Raw genomic sequence first — 22596 nt, 5'->3', positions numbered from 1 at the left:
TCATTTTCTATCTAAACACTGACAACTTCCAAATTGGTATGCCTACCCCTGAAATTCTCTGAGCTTCAGACCAAATAATTACCTATTCATTATCTCACTCAAACAGATCAAAGATCCCTCAAAATCAACATGTCCAAGACTGAATCCCATCTCTTCCACTTCAAGCCTAGTCTTCTTCCAGGCATAGGGAAAGATACCTCCTTCTATCTGGGTATGCAAACCAGAAACTGCAAAATCATCCTTGATAGCTTTAACATCTCACTTCCCTTCACGCCATCTATCCAAGCTATTATCAGGGCCTGTTGATTTTATCTTCTAAAAATCTTATCCATTTCCACTCTTGAGGTCCAGGCTATTATCATCTGTCACTAGGACTCTGGCAATACTCAACAAATAGTTTCCCTGCATCTCCCTGGAGCACCCAATCTGTCCTCCACTGAGAACCAAAGTAATCTCTTCAAAAATAAATATGGTACCCTTTCTTCCACTCCTAACTAAAACATTTATATGACTTCTCACAGTTCTTTGGAGGAAAAAGGCAAAAATCTGTAACGTTTTTTACAGGCTACTCTCTCCCTCATAAGCTAAACTTTTAATTCATGGGATCCATCCTGCTCACTCTGCCATGGAATCTTTTCATATGCTGTGCTCTCTGCTTATCTCTTCTCAGAAGACCTCCCTGTCACCTATTTCATATTCAATAATTTGATCATTTTATAAACACCTTTTCCATCACTAGACTGGTGGCTCAGACGGTAAAGTATCTACCTGCAATGCAGGAGACCTGGGTTTGATCCCTGGGTCAGGAACATTCCCTGGAGAAGGAAATGGCAACCAACCCCAGTACTCTTGCCTGGAAAATCCCATGGATGGAGGAGCCTGGTAGGCTACAGTCCATAGGGTCGCAGAGTCCAACACGACTGAGAGACTTTACTTTGAGGACAAGATCATGGTTTTTCACATCCTCAAATCCAGATGCTTGGCAGATTTATTCATAAAAATATTACAAATTAATGAATTAGTGAAAGCTAATATATGCCTAATTTAAAATCATTTCATCTTAAATTTACATTGTTTTGAAAAGTCTGATAAAAGTAGCAAATAAAATTTCTGATCAATGTTGTAAAATTATGATGTAACTAAAGTATGTGTAATTCCAGAAAAAATATTTCAAATAAAACTAATTCTTTTTAGTATCAGAGCACTGAACCTATACTCTCCTTAGAAAATAAATTAGAAAACCTTTTTACATTTGAAGTAATCTCTGAGTTGCCTACCCAATGTTCATTCTCCACCTCATCCTTGCTGTCCTGATTTTGATTAAGGGATCACTTTTTCTCCTTTTCACTCAAGGAAGGCTATAATTATTTTGACTGGTATAAGTCAACTCTGGTGATCCCATGCTCCCTATCAGTGAATGATCTGGGGATGCCGCTGCTGCTGCTGCTAAGTCACTTTAGTCGTGTCCGACTCTGTGCAACCCCATAGATGGCAGCTCACCAAGCTCCGCCATCCCTGGGATTCTCCCAGGCAAGAACACTGGAGTGGGTTGCCATTGCCTTCTCCGGATCTGGGGATAGACACAATCTATTTCTAGCCAATGTGACACAAGAAAGGGCTTCTGGGAAACATTTCTTCACTCATAGTGAAGAGATGATCCTTTTCTGCCTCTAGACAAATTGACACCAGTCTGTGCAGTGGCCATTGTTAACAATATATGAAAGAAAACAAAATCCAGAAAACTATAGAGAACATAACTGGAATCCTGTCATACTATGCATGAAGACTCCCTACCTCTGGATTTCTTGCTTCTTTTATGCTTAAATCTGTTTGAGTCAGTATCTTCTACTATTTGCAGCTAAAGTCATCCTGCTGCCGCTGCTGCTAAGTCGCTTCAGTCGTGTCCGACTCTGTGCGACCCCATAGACAGCAGCCCATCAGGCTCCCCCGTCCCTGGGATTCTCCAGCCAAGAACACTGGAGTGGGTTGCCATTTCCTTCTCCAATGCATGAAAGTGAAAAGTGAAAGGGAAGTCGCTCAGTCGTGTCCGACTCTTAGTGACCCCATGGACTACAGCCTACCAGGCTCCTCCATCCATGGGATTTTCCAGGCAAGAGTACTGGAGTGGGGTGCCATTGCCTTCTCCTAACCAACAGAAAAAAAAATTTGACTCAATCTCCTCAAATGAGAAACATTGTTTCTGTCAACTCAGTGAGTATTATTAGCATGGCAAATAGATTGCAACAGTAATCACTATATAAACCTAAGAAGCAAAGTATTTAAGAACCCAAAGAAAAATTTAAGAAGAAATTTAGCAAGCTGTGAAAATGAACAGATAACTATGAAATTAATTCACTAATTTACTAAAAATATTTCACCTCTGGAAATTAATTCTACTTGCTCAGTAGAAGAGAACTACAATTTATCATAAATATTTTGAGAAAGGGAATCAGTTATTATACTTCTTTTGCTAACTGAAAAACTGTCAAATACATTACAAATTTTCAATGAATTAACACATAATAAAATGTACTTGATAAGACTTTCTATTTAAGACATTTTGCAATGACTTATAATAAATATTATAACCATTTTTTTAATCTGAAGATGCCAGGAAATTGGCTGAATTTGCACCTGTTATTTACTTTTTGTTCTTACTAAGTATTAATAGCTAAAAGTGGTTGCATCATTTGGCATTCTCATCAGTCATCTGTGAGATTTCCAGTTATTTCAGATTTTTATCAACTCAGTATTGTCAGTCTTTTAATTTTACCCATTCTAACAAGCTGGATAGAAAAGACAGAGAAACCAGAGATCAAATTGCCAATATCTGTTGAATCATCAAAAAACTAAGAGACTTCCAGAAAAACATCTACTTTTGCTTTACTGACTATGCCAAAGCCTTTGACTGTGTGGATCACAACAAACTGGAAAATTCTTCAAGATATGGGAATACCAGACCACCTGACCTGCCTCTTGAGAAATCTGTATGCAGGTCAGGAAGCAACAGTTAGAACTGGACATGGAACAACAGACAGGTTCCAAATCAGGAAAGTATGTCAAGGCTGTATATTGTCACCCTGCTTATTTAACTTATATGCAGAGTACATCATGAGAAATGCTGGGGTGGATGAAGCACAAGCTGGAATCAAGATTCCCGGGAGAAATATCAATAACCTCAGATATGCAAATGACACCACCTTTATGGAAGAAAGCAAAGAAGGACTATAAAGCCTCTTGATGAAGGTGAAAGAGAAGAATGAAAAAGCTGGCTTAAATCTCAACATTCAGAAAACGAAGATCATGGCATCCAGTCCCATCACTTCATGGCAAATAGATGGGGAAACAGTGGAAACAGTGACAGATTTTATTTTGGGGGACTCCAAAATCACTGCAGATGGTGACTGAAGCCATGAAACTGAAAGATGACTGCTCCTTGGAAGAAAAGTTATGACCAACTTAGACAGCATATTAAAGCAGAGACATCGCTTTGCTAACAAAAGTCCGTCTAGTCAAAGCTATGGTTTTTCCAATAGTCATGTATAGATGTGAGAGTTGAACCATAAAGAAAGCTGAGCACCGAAGAACTGATGGTTTTGAACTGTGGTGTTGGAGAAGACTCTTGAGAGTCCCTTGGACTGCAAGGAGATCCAACCTGTCCATCCTAAAGGAAATCAGTCTTGAATATTCATTGGAAGGACTGATGCTGAAGCTGAAACTCCAATACTTTGGCCACCTGATGTGAAGAACTGACTCATTTGAAAAGACCCTGATGCTGGCAAAGATTGAAGGTGGAGGAGAAGGGTATGACAGAGGATGACATGGTTGGATGGCATCACCAACTCAATGGATATGAGTTTGAGTAAGTTCCAGGAGTTGGTGATGTACAGGGAAGCCTGGCATGCTGCAGTCCATGGGGTCACAAAGAGTTGGACACTACTGAGCAACTGAACTCACTGATTCTAACATGTGTGCAGTGGTAACTCATTGTGAATTTAATTAGCATTTCTTTGATGATTAGTAACATTGAGCATCTTTTTATGTGCTATAGTTTATTTCTAGGTATCTTAGTAGTGTTCAAATCTTTTGATTGTTTCTATTGAGCTGTTTGCCTTCTTACTATTAGCAGAGATTTATACACACACACACACACACACACACACACACACATATATATACACGCTGAGTGCACATTGTTTGTCAGATATGTGTTTTCTGAATATCTTCTCTCCAGTCTGTGGCTAGATTTTTCATTTCTGTTGTTGTTTTTAGAAGGGCAGAAGGTTTAAAATTTTGGGTAAAGTAGATTTAATAAGTTTTGTTTCATTTTGTTTTAGTTCAGACTTTTTAGCCTAGCTAAAAAAATCTTTGCCTACCTCAAGGCTGTGGAAAAAAAAAAAAAGTCTCTTCTGGGAGTTTTTTCAGTTTTACTCTTTGATGAAGTATGGATCGGAGTAATTTCTTATCATACAAATATCTAATTTTCAGCAATATTTGTCAAAAAAAAACCTGTCTTTTTCTCACTGATTTATCAAGATTAATTTGCTATTATATGTGTGGGTCAATTTCTGAAATTTCCATTTTCTTTCATTGCACTTTATATGTATCCCAATGCCAATAGTATTCTGTCTTGATTATTTTAGCTTTATAATAAATGTTGGAATAAATGTTGAAATGAGGTAGTGCAAGACATCTTAATTTGACCTTCCAATTCTTCTGCATTTCCTAAGCTTTTATTGATCTTTTTGGATCCACAATTAATTTTTCTGGTCTTTTCATGAACCCCCTACAAGTTCAATAAACTTCCTTCCCTCCGACTGATCAAAATAGGAATGTCGCCCTAGCCTGCACTTACCGCCACAGCTGTTTCCTTCTTACATCTCCGTTAGCTCTTTCCCTGGTATATGCTTGTGCCAGGTCTTGTGGAGTTACTCTGTCCATGAGTAACTTAGTGTTAAGCCAAGATACAAGCGGGACCCTAGGCAAATTTGGGAACTTTTCTCTAAATATGTCCTTCATCTGTGGCATTTCACGATACTACAGCCATTTCAGCCTCCCCGAACTTTGATGTCTTGTGGAGACCACTGTGCTTTTCTTGGATTCTCTCTCCCTAGACCGAGTCCAAAAATTGCCTCTAGGTATAAAGATAAGGTAAATTGTACACACTTCAGTTTTTCCTGCTCACTCCAGCATGGTAGTCTGGTGCTTCCAGTTGTCTAATGTTTAAACATAGCTGTCTTATATTTTTTGTGCAGTTTTCAGTTATTTAAAATGGGATGGCTGGTCTAGTACTAGATTATCTGTTATGACTGTAAACAGATGTCTCAAATTTTGTTAATGGTTATGTTAACTCATTTTCCTAAGCAGCACTAGTGGTAAAGAACCCAATTGTCAATGCAGGAGACATAAGAGACACGGGCTTGATCCCTGGGTCAGAAAGATCCCCTGGAGGAGAGCATGGCAACCTACTCCAGTATTTTTGCCTGAAGAATCCCACGCACAGAGGAGCCTGGCAGGCTATGGTCCACTGGGTCACAAAGAGTCGGACATGACTGAAGCAAATTAGCACACATAGCACACAGCTCATTTTTAGGTGAGAACACATAGGAATTGAAATGTGACCAACAGTATATTTGTGGCAGTTTCACATAACAAAAAAAAATAATGTTCTTCAAGTCCGAAAATGGATTCTAGTCCTAGCTATTCCAGTTAATCCACTTTGGTTATGTCAGTTAACTTACCTAAGTCACCATTTTCTAAGTTAGCAATTTTTCTAATAGTCCAGTAGTTAGATTATTAGATAAAATTGTATTATTTCATAAAATTCTGTAATTATAATGTCCAGAAATTAAGCTTCAACAAGGATACCTTAATGGTAATATATATATGAAAAACTAATTTAATTAATGCTTCAATTTAACCATTATTGTTATATGTTCTTAGCAATTTAAATGTATCAAGATAAAAAAATGTAAGTATAAAACCATTATAATTTTAACAAAAAACAAAAATAAATTTATCTTTTCAGATTTAATATTATGTTTATGTTTTAACTGTTTAGGGGAGTTAAAGCATAAAGTTAAAGACTGTCCTTAATTACCATCTGTAACATAAATGAATCTTTAGACTGAAAGTTATCATTTGTTTTTATTTTAGCTAAAGAAATCCACCTCCCTCCTTATTATTTCATGCAAAAAAAATTCTGGCTGGCAAGTAATCACTTATAATGTTCTGAAATAATATTTTAATTGTATAACCCTAAAATTCATACTACATAAATAGAAGACAACCGGCAATCCATGGCCTCTTGAGAATAAACTGTATTATCAATTTCTATATTTTTAAATATTCTGCTTTCATATTTTTTAATCTGATATTAAACCCTGGTATGGATAATAGACTAATTTTTAAAGCAATAAGAGTATCAATGGGCTTTTGCTCATATATCATAAAAAACTCTTTAAAGAACTTCCAACATAAATAATTATGCATGACCTCTCCTGTCGGAATCCATGTTGAACATCCTTAATCAAATTTTGTTACTCCAGGTGCTACCTTTTGAATCTCTTAAAATGTTCTCTAAATTCTTTAGTTCACACTGTGTGGAAAATCTCTGTTATAGCAACTGATTTGTATGTGAACATTCCACAGTCATGCTGTGGAATTTCGCAGGTTGTATTTTTTTTTAAACTAAATTGGGCCTTTCCTATTTTTCTTTTAATTGAAGTATACTTGGTTTACAATATTGTATCAGTTTCAGGTATATAGAAAAATGATTCAGTTATATATATATTTTCAGATTATTTTCCATTAGAGGTTATTATAAGATATTAAGTACAGTTCCCTGTGCTATATAGTAAATCCTTGCTGTTTATCTGTTTTATGTATATTTGTTTGTATCCATTAATCCCCTACTCCTAATTTATCCTTCCCAACCTCCCTTTCCACTTTGGTAATCATAGTTTGTTTTCTATGTCTATGAACCTGTTTCTGTTTGTATACAGATTCATTTGTATTATTTTTTAGATTCCACATATAAGTGATACCATATGTAATAAAATTTATCTTCCTCTGATTTCACTTATTATGATATTATTTAGGTTTGTCTGCTGCTGCTAAGTCACTTCAGTCGTGTCCGACTCTCTGTGACCCCATAGATGGCAGCCCACCAGGCTCCCCCGTCCCTGGGATTCTCCAGGCAAGAACACTGGAGTGGGTTGCCATTGCCTTGTCCAATGCATGAAAGTGAAAGTGAAGTCGCTCAGTCGTGTCCGACTCTTCACGACCCCATGGACTGCAGCCTACCAGGCTCCTCCATCCATGGGATTCTCCAGGCAAGAGTACTGGAGTGGGGTGCCATTGCCTTCTCCTATGTCACTGCAAATGGCAATATTTCATTCTTATCATGGCTGAGTAATATTCCCTTGTGTAAATATATCACATCTTCTTAAGCCCAATCTGGTTTGGGCACTTGAGTTGTTTTTTTCATATCTTGACTATTGTAAGCAGTGCTGTTAGATATGCTGAGGTGCGTGTATCTTTTCAAATTAAGAATTTTTGTCTTTTCTGGATATATGCCTAGGAATGGAATTGTTAGATAATATGGTAGCTCTATTTTTAGTTTGTAAACAAACATCCATACTGTTTTCCATAATGTTTGCATCAATTTATATTTGAAATGGACCTCTCCTTTTAAAAAATATTTTATTTATTTATTTAATTATTTGGCTGTACCAAATCTTAGTTGCAGCATGCAGGATCATTCGCGGTGGTACTCAAGCTCTTAGTTGCAGCACATGGGATCTAGTTCCTGACCAGGGATCGAACCCACACCCTCTGCATTGAGAGTGAGCATTGGTAGCCACTGGATCAACAGGGAAGTCCCAAGAGTCTTTCTTAAACTTCTTAATGTTTTTTTTGTTGTTGCTGTTTATTGAGCTATTTTTCAAACTAACAAATGGTAAATATCATAGAAACCTAACTTTTTCTCTGACTTAAAGGCATTTGATAAAGTCTATTATTTATTTATACCCTGACTATCGTATGTGAGTAATTCCCTCAATACTTATGTGATCTTTCAGTAGTAACAGGGAAAAATCACTGCAATGAAATATGTTTACATACAAATATTAAGGGAAAATTTACTTTTTTCTAAGTCAGACTTACTATACATATACTACTCCCATCTTGCTAACTTGTTGACATTTTCCTTTTCATGATTTCTGAACTCCTTGTACTAGTTCTCATGGCAACTAGTGACCTAATTTCCCATAAACTGTTTCTTGTCACACAGCTTATCTCTCTCTTATACCACATGAGAAATGGAAATACAGAACAAACAGAAGACTGTGAAAATTCCATCAATTTGTAAGTTTGAGGTTTTATAACACCAGAGAACAAGAGTTCTTAAATTTTAGTGGGACTAGGCAACATCTGGAGACATTTGTTGAAATTCAGATTCCCAAGCTGGAGACATTTGTTGAAATTCAGATTCCCAAGCTCAAGAGATTCTTGATAGGCTTGGAGTGGGGCCCAGAAGTCTGAATTTTTAACATACAGACCAGATGATTCTGATTCAGAAAGTCACTAGCATTATGTGCACAATAGAGTAAAGGAAGATAGAGGGAGGACTAGGAGAGAGGCATCCAAGAAAGGAGAGAGAAAAAGATAATCTCCAGGTTGATGGTGAAGGGACTAACGTGGTTATAGGGAATAATCAGGTCAAACTGGAGAGTGAGAGAACATGGCTTTTTTACATTCTTTCATTGATTTCATTATCTTTTTCATCATTTCCACCACCGTAATCTCATGCCATTAATGATAGAATACAGAAAACTAGCAAAAAACAAATGAATAAAATATAATTATTAACTGCTGATAAAAAGATAAAGATGTCTCATAAAGGAGATGCTATCCAGGTGGCTCAGTAGTAAAGAATCCACTTGCTAATACAGGAGAGGCAGGAGACATGGATTCAATTCCTGGGTCAGGAAGACCCCCTGGAGGGGGAAATGGCAACCCACTTCAGTATTCTTGCTGGGACAATCCCATGGACAGAGGAGCCTTGTGGGCTACAGTCCATAGGGTCTTAAAGAGTTAGACATGACTGAGCACACGTCCTGGATAATATAATAATTCGCACAGCTTAATACCACTTCTCTGACAAAGATTCCAGGAGGTAACTGAGGGAAAATAAAACTTATCTACCACAATGCTAACCTCAAAAAGCTATATATCTAAAGCAGTTTTCATTTTCCATTTACTTTGCACTTGTGCCCCAAAATTTTTCCTAATATCTTTTTCAACACATGGATAATGTTTAGCCAATCCCCATAGTAGTGGGTGCCATGTGATTACTAAAATCATACGAAGTAATTCTAAAACCACCTGATTCCAATTTCAAGGGGATGGACCATCATTCTGACATTCTAGAGTATAGAGAAGAATGATATCACTTTTGCCCTCATTGAAACTTAATTAGCTAACCTCTTAACCTTCATTTTGATTATGTATCTATTACTGAAATACAGTTATTTCTCCTTGACTCCATTCTGAGTATCAGAGAGGACTTTTAGGCTCCAACTATCACCCATCTTACATAACTCCCTCATTTCACTGCAGTAACCTTCACCATATTAGAGTCCTTTACTTTTTACTTCAGTTTTATATTACTTAGCAATAATCTAAAAATAGCCATTAGTCCCTGATATTCCTAATATTTTATCATAAAAGAAAATAATTTACATTTTTCCTATGACTATACCACCTTTTTAGTCCTACTGCTGATCTGGTATTAATTGGTAAATGGGCACTGCCCTGTGATTATCAACAAAGCTTTCAAAATTTAAATTTTATTCAAAAAATAATTAGCTAGCCTTATTTTCCCTCCGAAAAGTTCTATCAACACCAACACCAGTATTTAACTGCCTTCTCTCTTTTACCGCATTCTTAAAAGTAATTTTGAGACAAATGTTTACAATACATTTATTACTGAATCATGTTCTGACTTTTATAAAAATTGTGAAAGTTCTCTAAATTTTACAAACTGAAGAAAAAAATAAGTGAAAGAATTCTTTGAACACCCAGTTTTAAATAAATTGACCTCTCATGTCAAAAAGCAAAATAGCAGTGACATTTTTGTTTTATACTCAACCTTTCATCTAAGAACATGTAATCTGTAAGAGTGACTATTACCCCAATTTTACCACTGAGGCATAGAATTACAGAGATTGAACTGAACTGAACTCAAGAGGTTGTCTAATCTAGCTTCCATCTCCAGGAATGACTACATTTGAACAATCCAAGAGATGTCCGCATTCTCTGTTTTTCAAAATCTCCAGGGAAGATGTTACAACTTGCCTTAGCAATTTGCTCTGGTGTGTAATATCCCTTATTTCACTTATAATCCAAATCTGCAGATAAGAAGGAAATAAAATCCAGTTTCCCAGCTCCTTAGTAAATATTCTTACCCAGATGTAGTTATAAAACAACTACAAAAATAAGTAGATGAAGAAATAGATACTTCAAAAATAAAAATTTCCAATATCTAGTCAACTATTCACCTGTTTTAAGCAATATTCATTTTGAAAATATTCTGGTATAACAAAATGATTTATAGCTATCTTCATTTCACAATAAATGTTTCCCATTAATAAGAAAAATAAATTCTATTAGATGTGTATTTATGAGTCCTAAAGAGAAGAATGGGCTTCCCTGGCAGCTCAGCTGGTAAAGAATCCGCCTACAGTGCAGAAGACCCTGGTTCAACTCCTGGGTCAGGAAGATCCCCTGGAGAAGGGATAGGCCACCTACTCCAGTATTCTTGGACTTCCCTGGTGGCTCAGACGGTAAAGAATCCCCCTGCAGTGCAGGAGACACAGGTTTGATTCCTGGGTTGGGAAGGCCCCCTGGAGGACAGCATGGCAACCCACTCCAGTACCCTTGCTTGGAGAATCCCAGCAGACAGAGAAGTCTGGCAGGGGCTACAGTCCGCTGGGGTCGCAAAGAGTCAGAGACTAAAGAGCAACTCAGCACAAGCACAAAGAGAATAGCAAGATAAGAATTTAATGGGAACTTTCTGGGTGCCAGGCATTGTACTCCACACATAATACCACACTGAACGCTAACATCAATTTTATCAAATAGGCGTATTACTATCACTAGTTTTCAGATAAAGAAATTGAGACTCAAAGTAAGTTATAAAAGGTCTTATAGATAGTGAATGACAAAACTAGGATTAAAACCGAACTAGTTTGGTTATGTTTCACTGTCTCTCAATCCATATTTAATAAATTTTCATTGTTTTTATTATTATTTTCAAGCTACTTTAAGATTCACTGAAAAATCCTTATCTGAATGAAAAGACTCCCCCCCCTCCTCCTCCACCCGGCCACCACCAAAATTCCCATTAGTTTCTCTGTATTTTTAAATATCAAAGACCTGGGAAGTACAAGCACCTTCTTTAAAAAATGCATTTATATGACAATACTTTAAAATTTGTTTCTTAAAGTTGGCTGAATTGTTAAATGATTTTTCTTAGTCCTATCCAGATTTACTTTTTAAAATGCATATGGATACTTTTAAACTGAATCCTTGCTATTTCAGATGTCATTGATTACTCTGAAGAGCCAGAGGGGCTTCTAGGTTTTAATTACTCTTCTAAATGGAAAGGAGCAGGTTTGAGCTTTGAAGCTAGCTAAATTGACTTCACCCGAAATACCCTGTAAAGTATTATAACCAACTGGAATGTCTCCTCAAGTGTAAACATAACTTTGACCTAAGGAAATGGCCAAGTATGTTGGCCAAATTATTTCCTGAAATGCTATTGCTTTATTTAAGTAAATTATGTTGTAAGTGCAATAAACATACTTCTAACCAGCTGAATTCTTGCATTCTATATAATGACTCCTTAATATTTCAGTTTATTTGCTGACAGTGATATACAGAAGGAAAAAACACATTTCAAGAGCCATAAAAACTTTGAAATTTAATTTTTACTTCAATATTTAATACAAGATTACCTTTTTCATTGTTTCCTTTCCCACTGTAATCTCATGCCCATCCTGCCCCGTGCCATTCTTAAAGAGCAGAATTCGGGCTGAGGTCTTCTCAATACGTTTTTGCATTCTAATAGAAAGAACAGGCTTGGTTTTCCGTCTTTTGACATCAGTAGGAAGCATCAGCCCATTCATTGTCCAAGTTACTTTCTTCATTAACAACAGATGGTCTAGAAGAGATTTTTTTTAAGTCAAGTCAATATTTGGCTTCGAAATTAAAAATGGACACATCACGCTTCCCCTCCCCCCATTACCTATATTGTATACACCGGCCAGTCTCCATTTAGATGCTGGTTTCCTAAAATGCTACCACCAGCTTCCCACTAACCGTGACATAAGCTGTAGCAAGCTGTCTGCTCTGATAGCCTGCATAAATCATCATTTCTGAAGGGAACAGATGCTCAGGGTATGAAAGAGTAATACCACAATTTAGTCCTAATTAAAATTCACCTTAGCATGCCTCTATCACTGATCACGTGCACTGAGCTGAAAGCGTCCATTGAAAGGGTCTAAGATCCTTTGCTTACTTGTAAACAACAGGGCTCCTGAATTTTTGTGTCCTTTAAGGGTGGGAAAACACTTTTTTCCTCTTCAATATGATTATTAACCATGTTGCTTTAAAGAAGATGACCTCCAAATAGTAGTCTTATACATAATTCTTCTCTTGTGACTAGAATGAAGGTGCCTTCTAGGACATCTTTGGTAAGAGATTGAAACTATTTCACTAAAAATGAAACCCAGTTTTTCATTAACAATTTACTTTGACCCATACATTTTCAAAGATGTGTGCATGAAATAAGTTTCAAAACTCCCACTAATATTAATGGGAGTGCAACTAAATTACTATGTATGACTTTGAAAATGTAAGGGTAAGAATAGAAGTGCAGTATATTGCAATACTAAGTTGCTGTCAGAATTCCTCTCTTTTCAAGAGGTTTCATTTCACAAATAAATAATTTGCACCTGAGCTGTTTATTTGTGCATTCAATTTATTTTAGATTATATTTTCTGTTCATATAAATTACAAAAATACAATGATTCCTCCCTCATCTGCTTATCTATCCTAATAAGAGAAACAAAATTTTATTTGCATATAACTGAAAGTAGCTGCATTTATTTATTTGCCCAAATTTCCAAATAACTCTTTGCTATGAGCATTTACCTTGAAAGAAGCATGACCTTTTGAACTTAGAAATGGGACTTTATATAAAATCTGATAGTACTGATATGAAACATGAGCCAGTGGTTGTAAACAACTTTCAGGTCCCAGAATGGCTATATTAAATGTTCAAACAACTTTCTCTCTCCCTCTCTCTCCCCACCAACATATACAGACTCACACATACATACATGTACACACATATACAGTGAGCAGAAATAAAAGCAAAACTTAGAGAATAAATTAAAACTAGGAGATTATAAATATGATTAAGATTTAAAGAAGAGAAAAAACTTCACAGAAATTAATGACATATTTTATCACTTTGTAATCTTAAATCAGAGAAGAAAATGGCAACCCACTCCAGTACTCTTGCCTGGAGAATCCCAAGGACAGAGGACTGTAGCCTGGTGGGCAATAGTCCATGGATGGCAAAGACTTGGACACGACTTAGCAACTAAATAACCTTAAATGGATAGGAATTAGAATTAGAAAAATAAATAGAAGTTAATGAGACCATATATGCCTGAAAGAATTGAAAACAGGTGGTCAAATAACTGTATGTATGCACATGTATGTTCATAGCAGCACTATTCACAATAGTTAAAGATATAAACCAAATCTCTACTAATGGATAAATGGAAAAATAAACTGTGGCATATATATATATGTGTGTGTATATATATATTTTTATATGAAGAAATATGATTCAGCAATAAAAATAATAAAGTACTGATACATACTACAATGTAGATGATCCACAAAATATTAGGCTAAGTCAAAGAGCATATTCAACATCACTAATTACAAAGAAACGCAAATCAAAACAAGGTATCACCTCACAACAGTCAGAATGGCCATCATTAAAAAGTCTACAAATAATAAATGCTGGAGAGGGTGTGCAAAAAAGGGAAGCTTCCTATACTATTGGTGAGAATGTAAATTGATACAGTAACTAGGGAGAACAGTATGGAGGTTCCTTAGAAAACTTAAAATAGAACTACTATATGACACAGCCATCCCACTCCTCATCATATACACAGAGAAAACCATAATTCAAAGAGACACATGCACCCCAATGTTTACTGCAGCACTATATACAATAGCCAGGGCATGGAAACAACCTAAATGTCCATCAAGGGAGGAACAGATGAAGAAGTACTATGTATATACAAGGGAACACTTTTGTTGTTGTTGTTTAGTTGCTAAGTCCTATCCAACTCTGCGCCCATGAACTGCAGCATGTGAGGCTTTCCTGTTCTTCACTATCTCCCATGATTTGCTCAAACTCTATCCATTGCTGCTGCTGCTGCTGCTGCTAAGTCACTTCAGTCGTGTCTGACTCTGTGAGACCCCATAGACGGCAGCCCACCAGGCTCCCCCGTCCCTGGGATTCTCCAGGCAAGAACACTGGAGTGGGTTGCCATTTCCTTCTCCAATGCATGAAAGTGAAAAGTGAGAGTGAAGTCGCTCAGTCGTGTACAACTCTTAGTGACCCCACGGAGGCTCCTCCGTCCATGGGATTTTCCAGGCAAGAGTACTGGAGTGGGGTGCCATTGGCTTCTATCCATTGAGTTGGTGATAACTATCTAACCATCTCATTCTCTGCCACCCTCTTCTCCTGTCCTCATCTTTTCCAGCATCAGGGTCTTTTCTACTGAGTCGCCTCTTTGCTTCAGGTGGCCAAAGTATTAGAGTTTCGGCTTCAGTATCGATCCTTCCAATGAATACTAAGAGTTGATTTCCTTGTAAGACTGACCAGTTTGATCTCCTTGCAGTCCAAGGGACTCTCAAGAGTATTCTCCAGCACCACAATTCAAAAGCATCAATTCTTCAGCACTTAGCCTTCTTTATGGTCCAACTCTCACATCTGAACATGACTACTGGAAAAACCATAGTTTTGACAATATGGACCTTTGTTGGCAAAGTAATACGCTCTGCTTAGTAATATGCTAACTAGGTTTGTCATAGCTTTCCTTCCAAGGAGCAAGCATCTTTTAATTTCATGGCTGCAGTCACCATCTGCACTGATTTTGGAGCCCAAGAAAATAAAATCTGTAACTGCTTGAACTTTTTCAACTTCTATTTGCCATGAAGTGATGAGACCAGATGCCATGATCTTAGTTTTTTGAATGTTGAGCTTTAAGTCAGCTTTTTCACTTTGCTCTTTCACTTTCATCAGAAGACTGTTTAGTTTCTCTTCACTTTCTGATTTTAGAGCAGTATCTGCATATGTGAGGTTGTTGATATTTCTCCAGGCAACTTTGATTCCAGCTTGTCATTCATCCCAGTCCAGCATTTTGATTAATGTGCCCTGCATACAAGTTAAATAAGCAAAGTGACCAAATACAGCCTTGACATACTCCTTTCCCAAATTGGAACCAGTCTATTGTTCCACGTCTGGTTCTAACTGTTGTTTCTTGACCCACATACTGGTTTCTCAGGAAATAGGTAAGGTGGTCTGGTATTCCCATCTCTTTAAGAATTTTCCACAGTTTGTTGTGATCCACATAGTCAAAGGCTTTAGTATAGTCAATGAAGCAAAAGTAGATGTTTTTCTGAAATTCTCTGGCATTTTCTGTGATCCAAGGAATGATGGTAATTTGATCTCTGGTTCCTCTGCCTTTTCTAAGTCCAGTTTGGACCTCTGGAGGTTCTCAATTCATGTATTGTTGAAGCCTAGCCTGAAGGATTTTGAGCATTACCTTGCAAGCATGTGAACTGAGAGCAACTGTACAATAGTTTGAACTTGCATTGCCCTTCTTTGGGATTGGGATGAAAACTGACCTTTTTCAGTCCTGTGGCTACTGCTAAGTTTTCCAAATTTGCTGATGTATTGAGTGCAGCACTTCAATAGCATCATCTTTTAGGATCTGAAATAGCTCAGCTGGAATTCCATCACCTCCACTAGCTTTGTTCATAGTAATGTTTCCTAAGGCCCACTTGGCTTCACACTTCAAAAGTCTGGCTCTAGGTGAGTGACAATCCATCATTGTTATTTAAGTCATTAAGACCTATTTTTATACAGTCCTTCTTTGTATTCTTGCCACCTCTTCTTAATCTCTTTTGCTTCTGTTAGGTCCTTACCATTTCTGTCCTTTATCATGCCCATCCTCACATGAAATATTCCCTTGATATCTCCAATTTTCTTGAAGCGATATCTAGTCTTTCCCATTCTATTGTTTTCCTCTATTTCTTTGCATCATTCACTTAAGAAGGTCTTCTTATCTTTTCTTGCTATTCTCTTGCATTCATTTGGGTATATCTTTCCCTTTCTCCCTTGCCTTTTGCTTCTCTTCTTTTTTCAGCTATTTGTAAAGCCTTCTCGGATAACCACTTTGCCTTCTTGCATTTCATTTTTTGGGGGATGATTTTGGTCACCACCTCCTTTACCATGTTATGAACCTCTGTCCATAGTTCTTCAGGCACTCTGTTTACCAAATCTAATCCCTTGAATCTCAGCCATAAAAAATGAAATTGTGCCATTAGCAGAAATGTGGATGGACCTAGAGACTGTCACCCAAAGTGAAGTAAGTCAAAAAGAGAAAAATAAATGTAGTGTATTAACACATATATGTGAAATATAGAAAAATGGTACAGATGAACTTATTTTCAAAGCATAAATAGACACATAGATGTAGAGAACCTATGGATATAAAAGGGGGAAGGAGAAGTGGAATGGAGTAGGAAATTGGGATTGACATTTATACAATACTATGTATAAAATAGGTAACTAATGAGAACCGATTGTACAGCACAGGGAACCCCATTCAGTGCTCTGTGGTGATCTAAATGGGAAAGAGCATCAAAAAAGAGGGGATATGTCTACACGGATAGCTGATTCACTTTGCTGTAAGGCAGAAACTAACCCAACATTGTAAAATAACTATACTCCAATAAAATCTTTTTAATTAAAGAAAAAGAAAAAAGAAAAAGAAATGATAGTCAAAAATAAATAAATAAATGAAAAAAAGGATATATACTGTATAATTCCATTTATAAGAACTATCCAGAATAGGTAACTCCACAGAAAGAGCATTGAAACAGATGTGTGCCAGGGGCTAGAAGAGGAGATAGTAGGGAGAAACAAATGGATAAGGGGTTTTATTTTGGAATAATGGGAATGCTTTGGAACTAGATAGTGTGGTTGCACAACACTGAAAATGTACTAAATGTCACTGATTGTTCACTTTAAATGATTAATTTTATGTTATGTGAATTTCATCAAACAAAGAAAGAAAGGAGAAGGAAAATGAGAAAGAGGGGAGGCAGAGGAGGAGGAAGGAGACTACTAATGGTGAGTCTCTGTCTGAAAATAAAAGGCATCTCTCACTGGGAAAAAAATAAAATAAATTCCTGTACTTTGATAGGAGTGTACCCACAATGTGGAGACCCTCCAGATGTTTAAAGGGTATAAACCTTTAAACTAGGTTTGAATCTCAGCTCTATTACTTAGGAACCCCAGATAAGTTACACCTCCTTGAGTCTCTGATTTCTCATCTACAAAGTATGCAGGGGGCTCCACTCCACCACCTGATGAGGATTAATTATCTTACAAGGAAAAGTACCTAACACACTGAAATCACTCCATAAATGTTGGCTTCTCCTCCTGCATCCCTGAAATCCCATGCTTATTATGTAGCTCAATGGTATCCCACTCCAGTACTCTTGCCTGGAAAATCCCATGGACGGAGGAGCCTGGTAGGCTGCAGTCCATGGGGTCACGAAGAATCAGACATGACTGAGTGACTTCACTTTCACTTTTCACTTGCATGCATTGGAGAAGGAAATGGCAACCCACTCCAGTGTTCTTGCCTGGAAAATCCCAGGGATGGGGGAGCCTGGTGGGCTGCCGTCTCTGGGGTCGCACAGAGTCGGACACGACTGAAGCGACTTAGCAGCAGCAGACTATACTGAGCCATCAGAGTCCAACCAGGAAAACAGAATCCACTCAGAGTACTTGAGAAGAGGGACAGACTGTGGGGAATTGGTTATGTAAGTGATGGAAAAGACTGCAAGCAACCAAAGGACAGTGATGCAACCAAGAGATTAGTAATAGCAAGAAACCATTCCCACCAAGGCCAGAGGGAGGAGGTGTGACAAGTACTGGATTTAGAGTCTTACCAACAAACCATTTTTCTCTTTGATTCTTTCGCCCAGGACAGGATTTGGCTGAGACAAGTGAAGGGCCAAAGATGCAAAATTTGGGGAAATATGCTCAGGGTGGGGCAAGCACACAACCATCGAAGTGAGGGCCCCCTTAAATCTTGTCCTGTATGTGCTGCATTAGTCTCTCCCAGACCCCAGCCCTGGTTTTGACTGTCTGCCCTATGTGCAGAACTCCTGAAACTCCATTCAAAATAATGCTATTAGCCAGAAACTGTTTTATATGACTTACGGGTTTTAACTCATCTAGTCCTCTCAATGCCAACACCTTTGACTGTGTGGATCACAATAAACTGTGGAAAATTCTGAAAGAGATGGGAATACCAGACCACCTGACCTGCCTCTTGAGAAATCTGTATGCAGGTCAAGAAGCAACAGTTAGAACTGGAGATGGAACAACAGACTGGTTCCAAATCAGGAAAGAAGTACGTCAAGACTGTATATTGTCCCCTACTTATTTAACTTATATGGAGAGTACATCATGAGAAACCCTGGGCTGGAGGAAGCACAAGCTGGAATGAAGACTGCCGGGCGAAATATCAATAACCTCAGATATGCAGATGACACCACCCTTATGGCAGAAAGTGAAGAAGAACTAAAGAGCCTCTTGATGAAACTGAAAGAGGAGAGTGAAAAAGTTGGCTTAAAGCTCAACATTCAGAAAACTAAGATCATGGCATCCAGTCCCATCACTTCATGGCAAATAGATGGGGAAACAGTGGAAACAGTGGCTGACTTTATTTTTCTGGGCTCCAAAATCACTGCAGATGGTGATTGCAGCCATGAAATTAAAAGATGCTTACTCCTTGGAAGGAAATTTATGACCAACCTAGACAGCATATTAAAAACCAGACAATATTTTGCCAACAATGGTCCATCTAGTCCAGGCTATGGTTTTTCCGGTGGTCATGAGAGTTGGACTATAAAGAAAGCTGAGTGTCAAAGAATTGATGCTTTTGAACTGTGGTGTTGGAGAAGACTCTTGAGAGTCCCTTGGACTGCAAGGAGATCCAATCAGTCCATCCTAAAGGAGATCAGTCCTGGGTGTTCATTGGAGGGACTGATGTTGAAGCTGAAACCCCCATACTTTGGCCACCTGATGCAAAGAGCTGACTCATTGGAAAAGACCCTGATGCTGGGAAAGACTGAGGGCAGGAGGAGAAGTGGATGACAGAGGATGAGATAGTTGGATGGCATCACCGACTGAATGGACATGGGTTTGGGTGGACTCCGGGAGTTGGTGATGGACAGGGAGGCCTGGTGTGCTGCGGTTCATGGGGTCGCAAAGAATCAGACATGACTGAGTGACTGAACTGAACTGAGTCCTCTCAATGACTTTATGGAAGGACTGTAATACAATTATAATATCATTATCCTCATTTACAAGTGAATTGAGGTATTGAGAAATTAAATAACTTGCCTAATATCTTGCAGCTTATAGGTGGTTGTACTAGAATATGAATTCAGTTATAGAAACTATACCCCAAATCATTACACAGTTCTGTCTCTATCATGCATTTTCCACAATGTCCTCAAGATCAAAATGTTTGAAAAAAAGTTTTACATCCTTTTGTACAAGTTGATGCATCCTCACATCTCTTATTTCTGTCAATGTTTCCACCATTTTCACAGCTTTTCACTATCTCAGGGAGATATTGAACCCTTGTCTCTTGTTCATTTCTCTGAAGCAAATGCTCATTCATTTAGTGACATGTATTGGGTGTCCACTTCTCAAGGCATCAAGTGGCAGCTGTGAGTAGGACAGAAGAGTTCATACAGATCACAGACTCGTGGCAGGAGACAACAGTGGATGGCCTTTCTGAAGAGGGAACATCTGAGTGGAGAAGCCAGAATGATGAGAAGTTAGTGATGAAAGTCTCAGGGAAGGAGCATTTCAGGCAGAGAGAAAATCAAGCACTAACTCTCTGAGGTGAGAATGAGCTGGGTGTGTTTGAGAAAGAACAATAAAGAAATCTGGACAAGGAGAGAATGTGTACGGAAAAAGCCAAAAAGGTAGAAAGGGGTAGATGGTGGTCAGCCAGGATAAGGGGTTTGGCTTTTATTCTGGATGTGATGGGAAGCCACTGAAGGTCCTCAGCAAGAGCCCCTTATGAAGAGCAGAGTGGGACAGAGTGTAGGAAACACTGGTGGTTCCCCCGGATTCCTTTTAACCAGCCTAGTGCCCCCAAACTCCACTTGTGAGTCCTGGCCATCAACACCTCACAGCTGACCCTTCTCCCGGGGCCTGCCACTGGCTGAAAGGAACCAGCCACCTGGCTAGGAAATGCCTGTGAGGTGATGAGCTCTTCCCTCCTACTCAGAGCACAGTGCACAGCCAGGAACTGGGGAGACACAACAGATAGTGCCCTTGCTTCTGGGAGGGGCAGCTCGGTGGTGTGCTTCCCACTCCCCACTGGGGCTGGACTTAGCAGCACACAGGGCTTGGCTGAGCTTCTGCCTCTTCTCTCTGCTACCTCCCTCACTCCTCCACAGGTCTCACACAACAGTATTCCCTCACTGAGTCCCTTGTACAAAACTCCCCATCTCAGGCTCTGCTTCTAGGGCACCTGACCTCAGACTGAGTCAAAGACAGGAAACCTAACTTTCAGCTGTCACTTCTTCTCAATAACTCTTAAACTCTTCCTTTCCAATCCCAGCCAGACCCACTTGCCCACTTCTCTCTCAGCCTCCTATCATCTGCAAGAGCTTCCTAATTGTATATGATCCTCCTCCATTACATCTGACATTCTATACTCCAATTACAGCCAAATTTCCCTCATCATTAATTTTATCATTGCCCAAAAAAAACTTCTTGGAGTTAGCTTTTTGAAGTTTTCTACCTGTCACTCAGTCTGTATGTCAGACTGTCAAGTAGGTCAAGCAGTCAACACTTACTGTGTCCATCTTATGTGCCAGACCCTGGGCAAGGAATATGAAACTGACATAGTCTCTTTTCTTGAAAGGAGACTAACAGAAGAGTTTACCAACAATGTGACACTATCCAAATTTCCCAGTTTTACCTATGCTGATCTGTAAATTATTCCTTGAGCACATCAAGTTTATCTTTAAGCCCATCGCCCTTCACTTATTGAGACTCAAGTCCTTCTCAACATCCAGTTAAAGATCTTCTTTTAGTGCTCCAGCTTGCAATGACCTGTAGTCTCTTGAATCCTTTGAGTGTTTGCAGCCTGTCCCTTATATTCATCCACTCAACAATGTTTGAGAACCTTCCACATGCCAGTACTACCTGTTAGGTAAAGAGCGTAAACCATGTGGAATTATTATGTAAATGTCTAAAAGTATATATCCTACTTCTGCTTCCATGCTTAAACCTTTAGAAAGGTGGGTATCAAGCCTGTATTTCTTTTTTTTTTTTTTTTTTTTAAACTTTACATAACTGTATTAGTTTTGCCAAATATCAAAATGAATCCGCCACAGGTGCTCCAGAGCATACACAAGTTCACTGCACATGGTATAGTTTGTTGTTTAGTCACTAAGTCGTGTCTGACTCTTTCGCGACCCCATGGACTGTAGACTGCCAGACTCCCCTGTCCATGGGACTTCCCAAGCAAGAATACTGGAGTCCGTTGCCATTTCCTCTTTCAGGGGATCTTCCCAACCCAGGGATCAAACTGGCATCTCCTGCATTGCAGGCAGATTCTTTACTGCTGAGCCACCAGGGAAGCCCTTTTCATAACATACTAATTATGCAAAATAAACTTCATGGCCTTTTTGTGTGTACCTACCATCTTTATTCCCTACCTCTCCCCATTATGGATTTAAATATGATTTTTATACCACCTTGATGTTCACTAATGACCACAATGGGATACAATTTTTTTATGAAAAGAAGAAAACCTGTTAAGGAGAACAGCTTGGCAAATGAAGGTCTAGAAGGAGTGGAATAGACTGGGATGAATTCAGAGTATATTTCAGGTAAATGCTTATGTTTTCCTCGAGTTTTCCCTTGGCTCATCTCTTCTAGGAAGCCTTTTCCAGCTTGGACACCTGCTCTCTGTGAAGGCATCTACCACTGAACTAACCCCACCACACTATCACTTCGCGCCTCCCTGGCTAAACACTCATTGCTTGCCTGAGGCGTGGAGCAGGCGCTCGGTAAGTGCTGAATGAATGGATGGATAATCTTTATTATTCCTTTTATTTTATAATAAATTCCTTTTATTCCAATAAAAGGAATGTATTCATGACTCTATT

General features: G+C 38.4%; 1 protein-coding gene across 1 annotated transcript in view; it reads right to left on the bottom strand.

Annotated features, from left to right (window-relative positions):
- DCDC1 (doublecortin domain containing 1) overlaps positions 1–22596 on the bottom strand; it is a 469967-nt gene that overhangs the window by 399055 nt on the left and 48316 nt on the right. Inside the window, exon 6 of the mRNA XM_006060826.3 lies at positions 12021–12226. Coding sequence (XP_006060888.3) covers positions 12021–12226 — 206 coding nt within the window. The remainder of the gene's footprint in view (positions 1–12020; positions 12227–22596) is intronic.

This window comes from Bubalus bubalis, chromosome 16 (assembly GCF_019923935.1).
Source record: "Bubalus bubalis isolate 160015118507 breed Murrah chromosome 16, NDDB_SH_1, whole genome shotgun sequence".
In the NCBI taxonomy this organism is placed as follows: Eukaryota; Metazoa; Chordata; class Mammalia; order Artiodactyla; family Bovidae; genus Bubalus; species Bubalus bubalis.
This window is presented reverse-complemented; position numbering and strand designations above follow the sequence as displayed.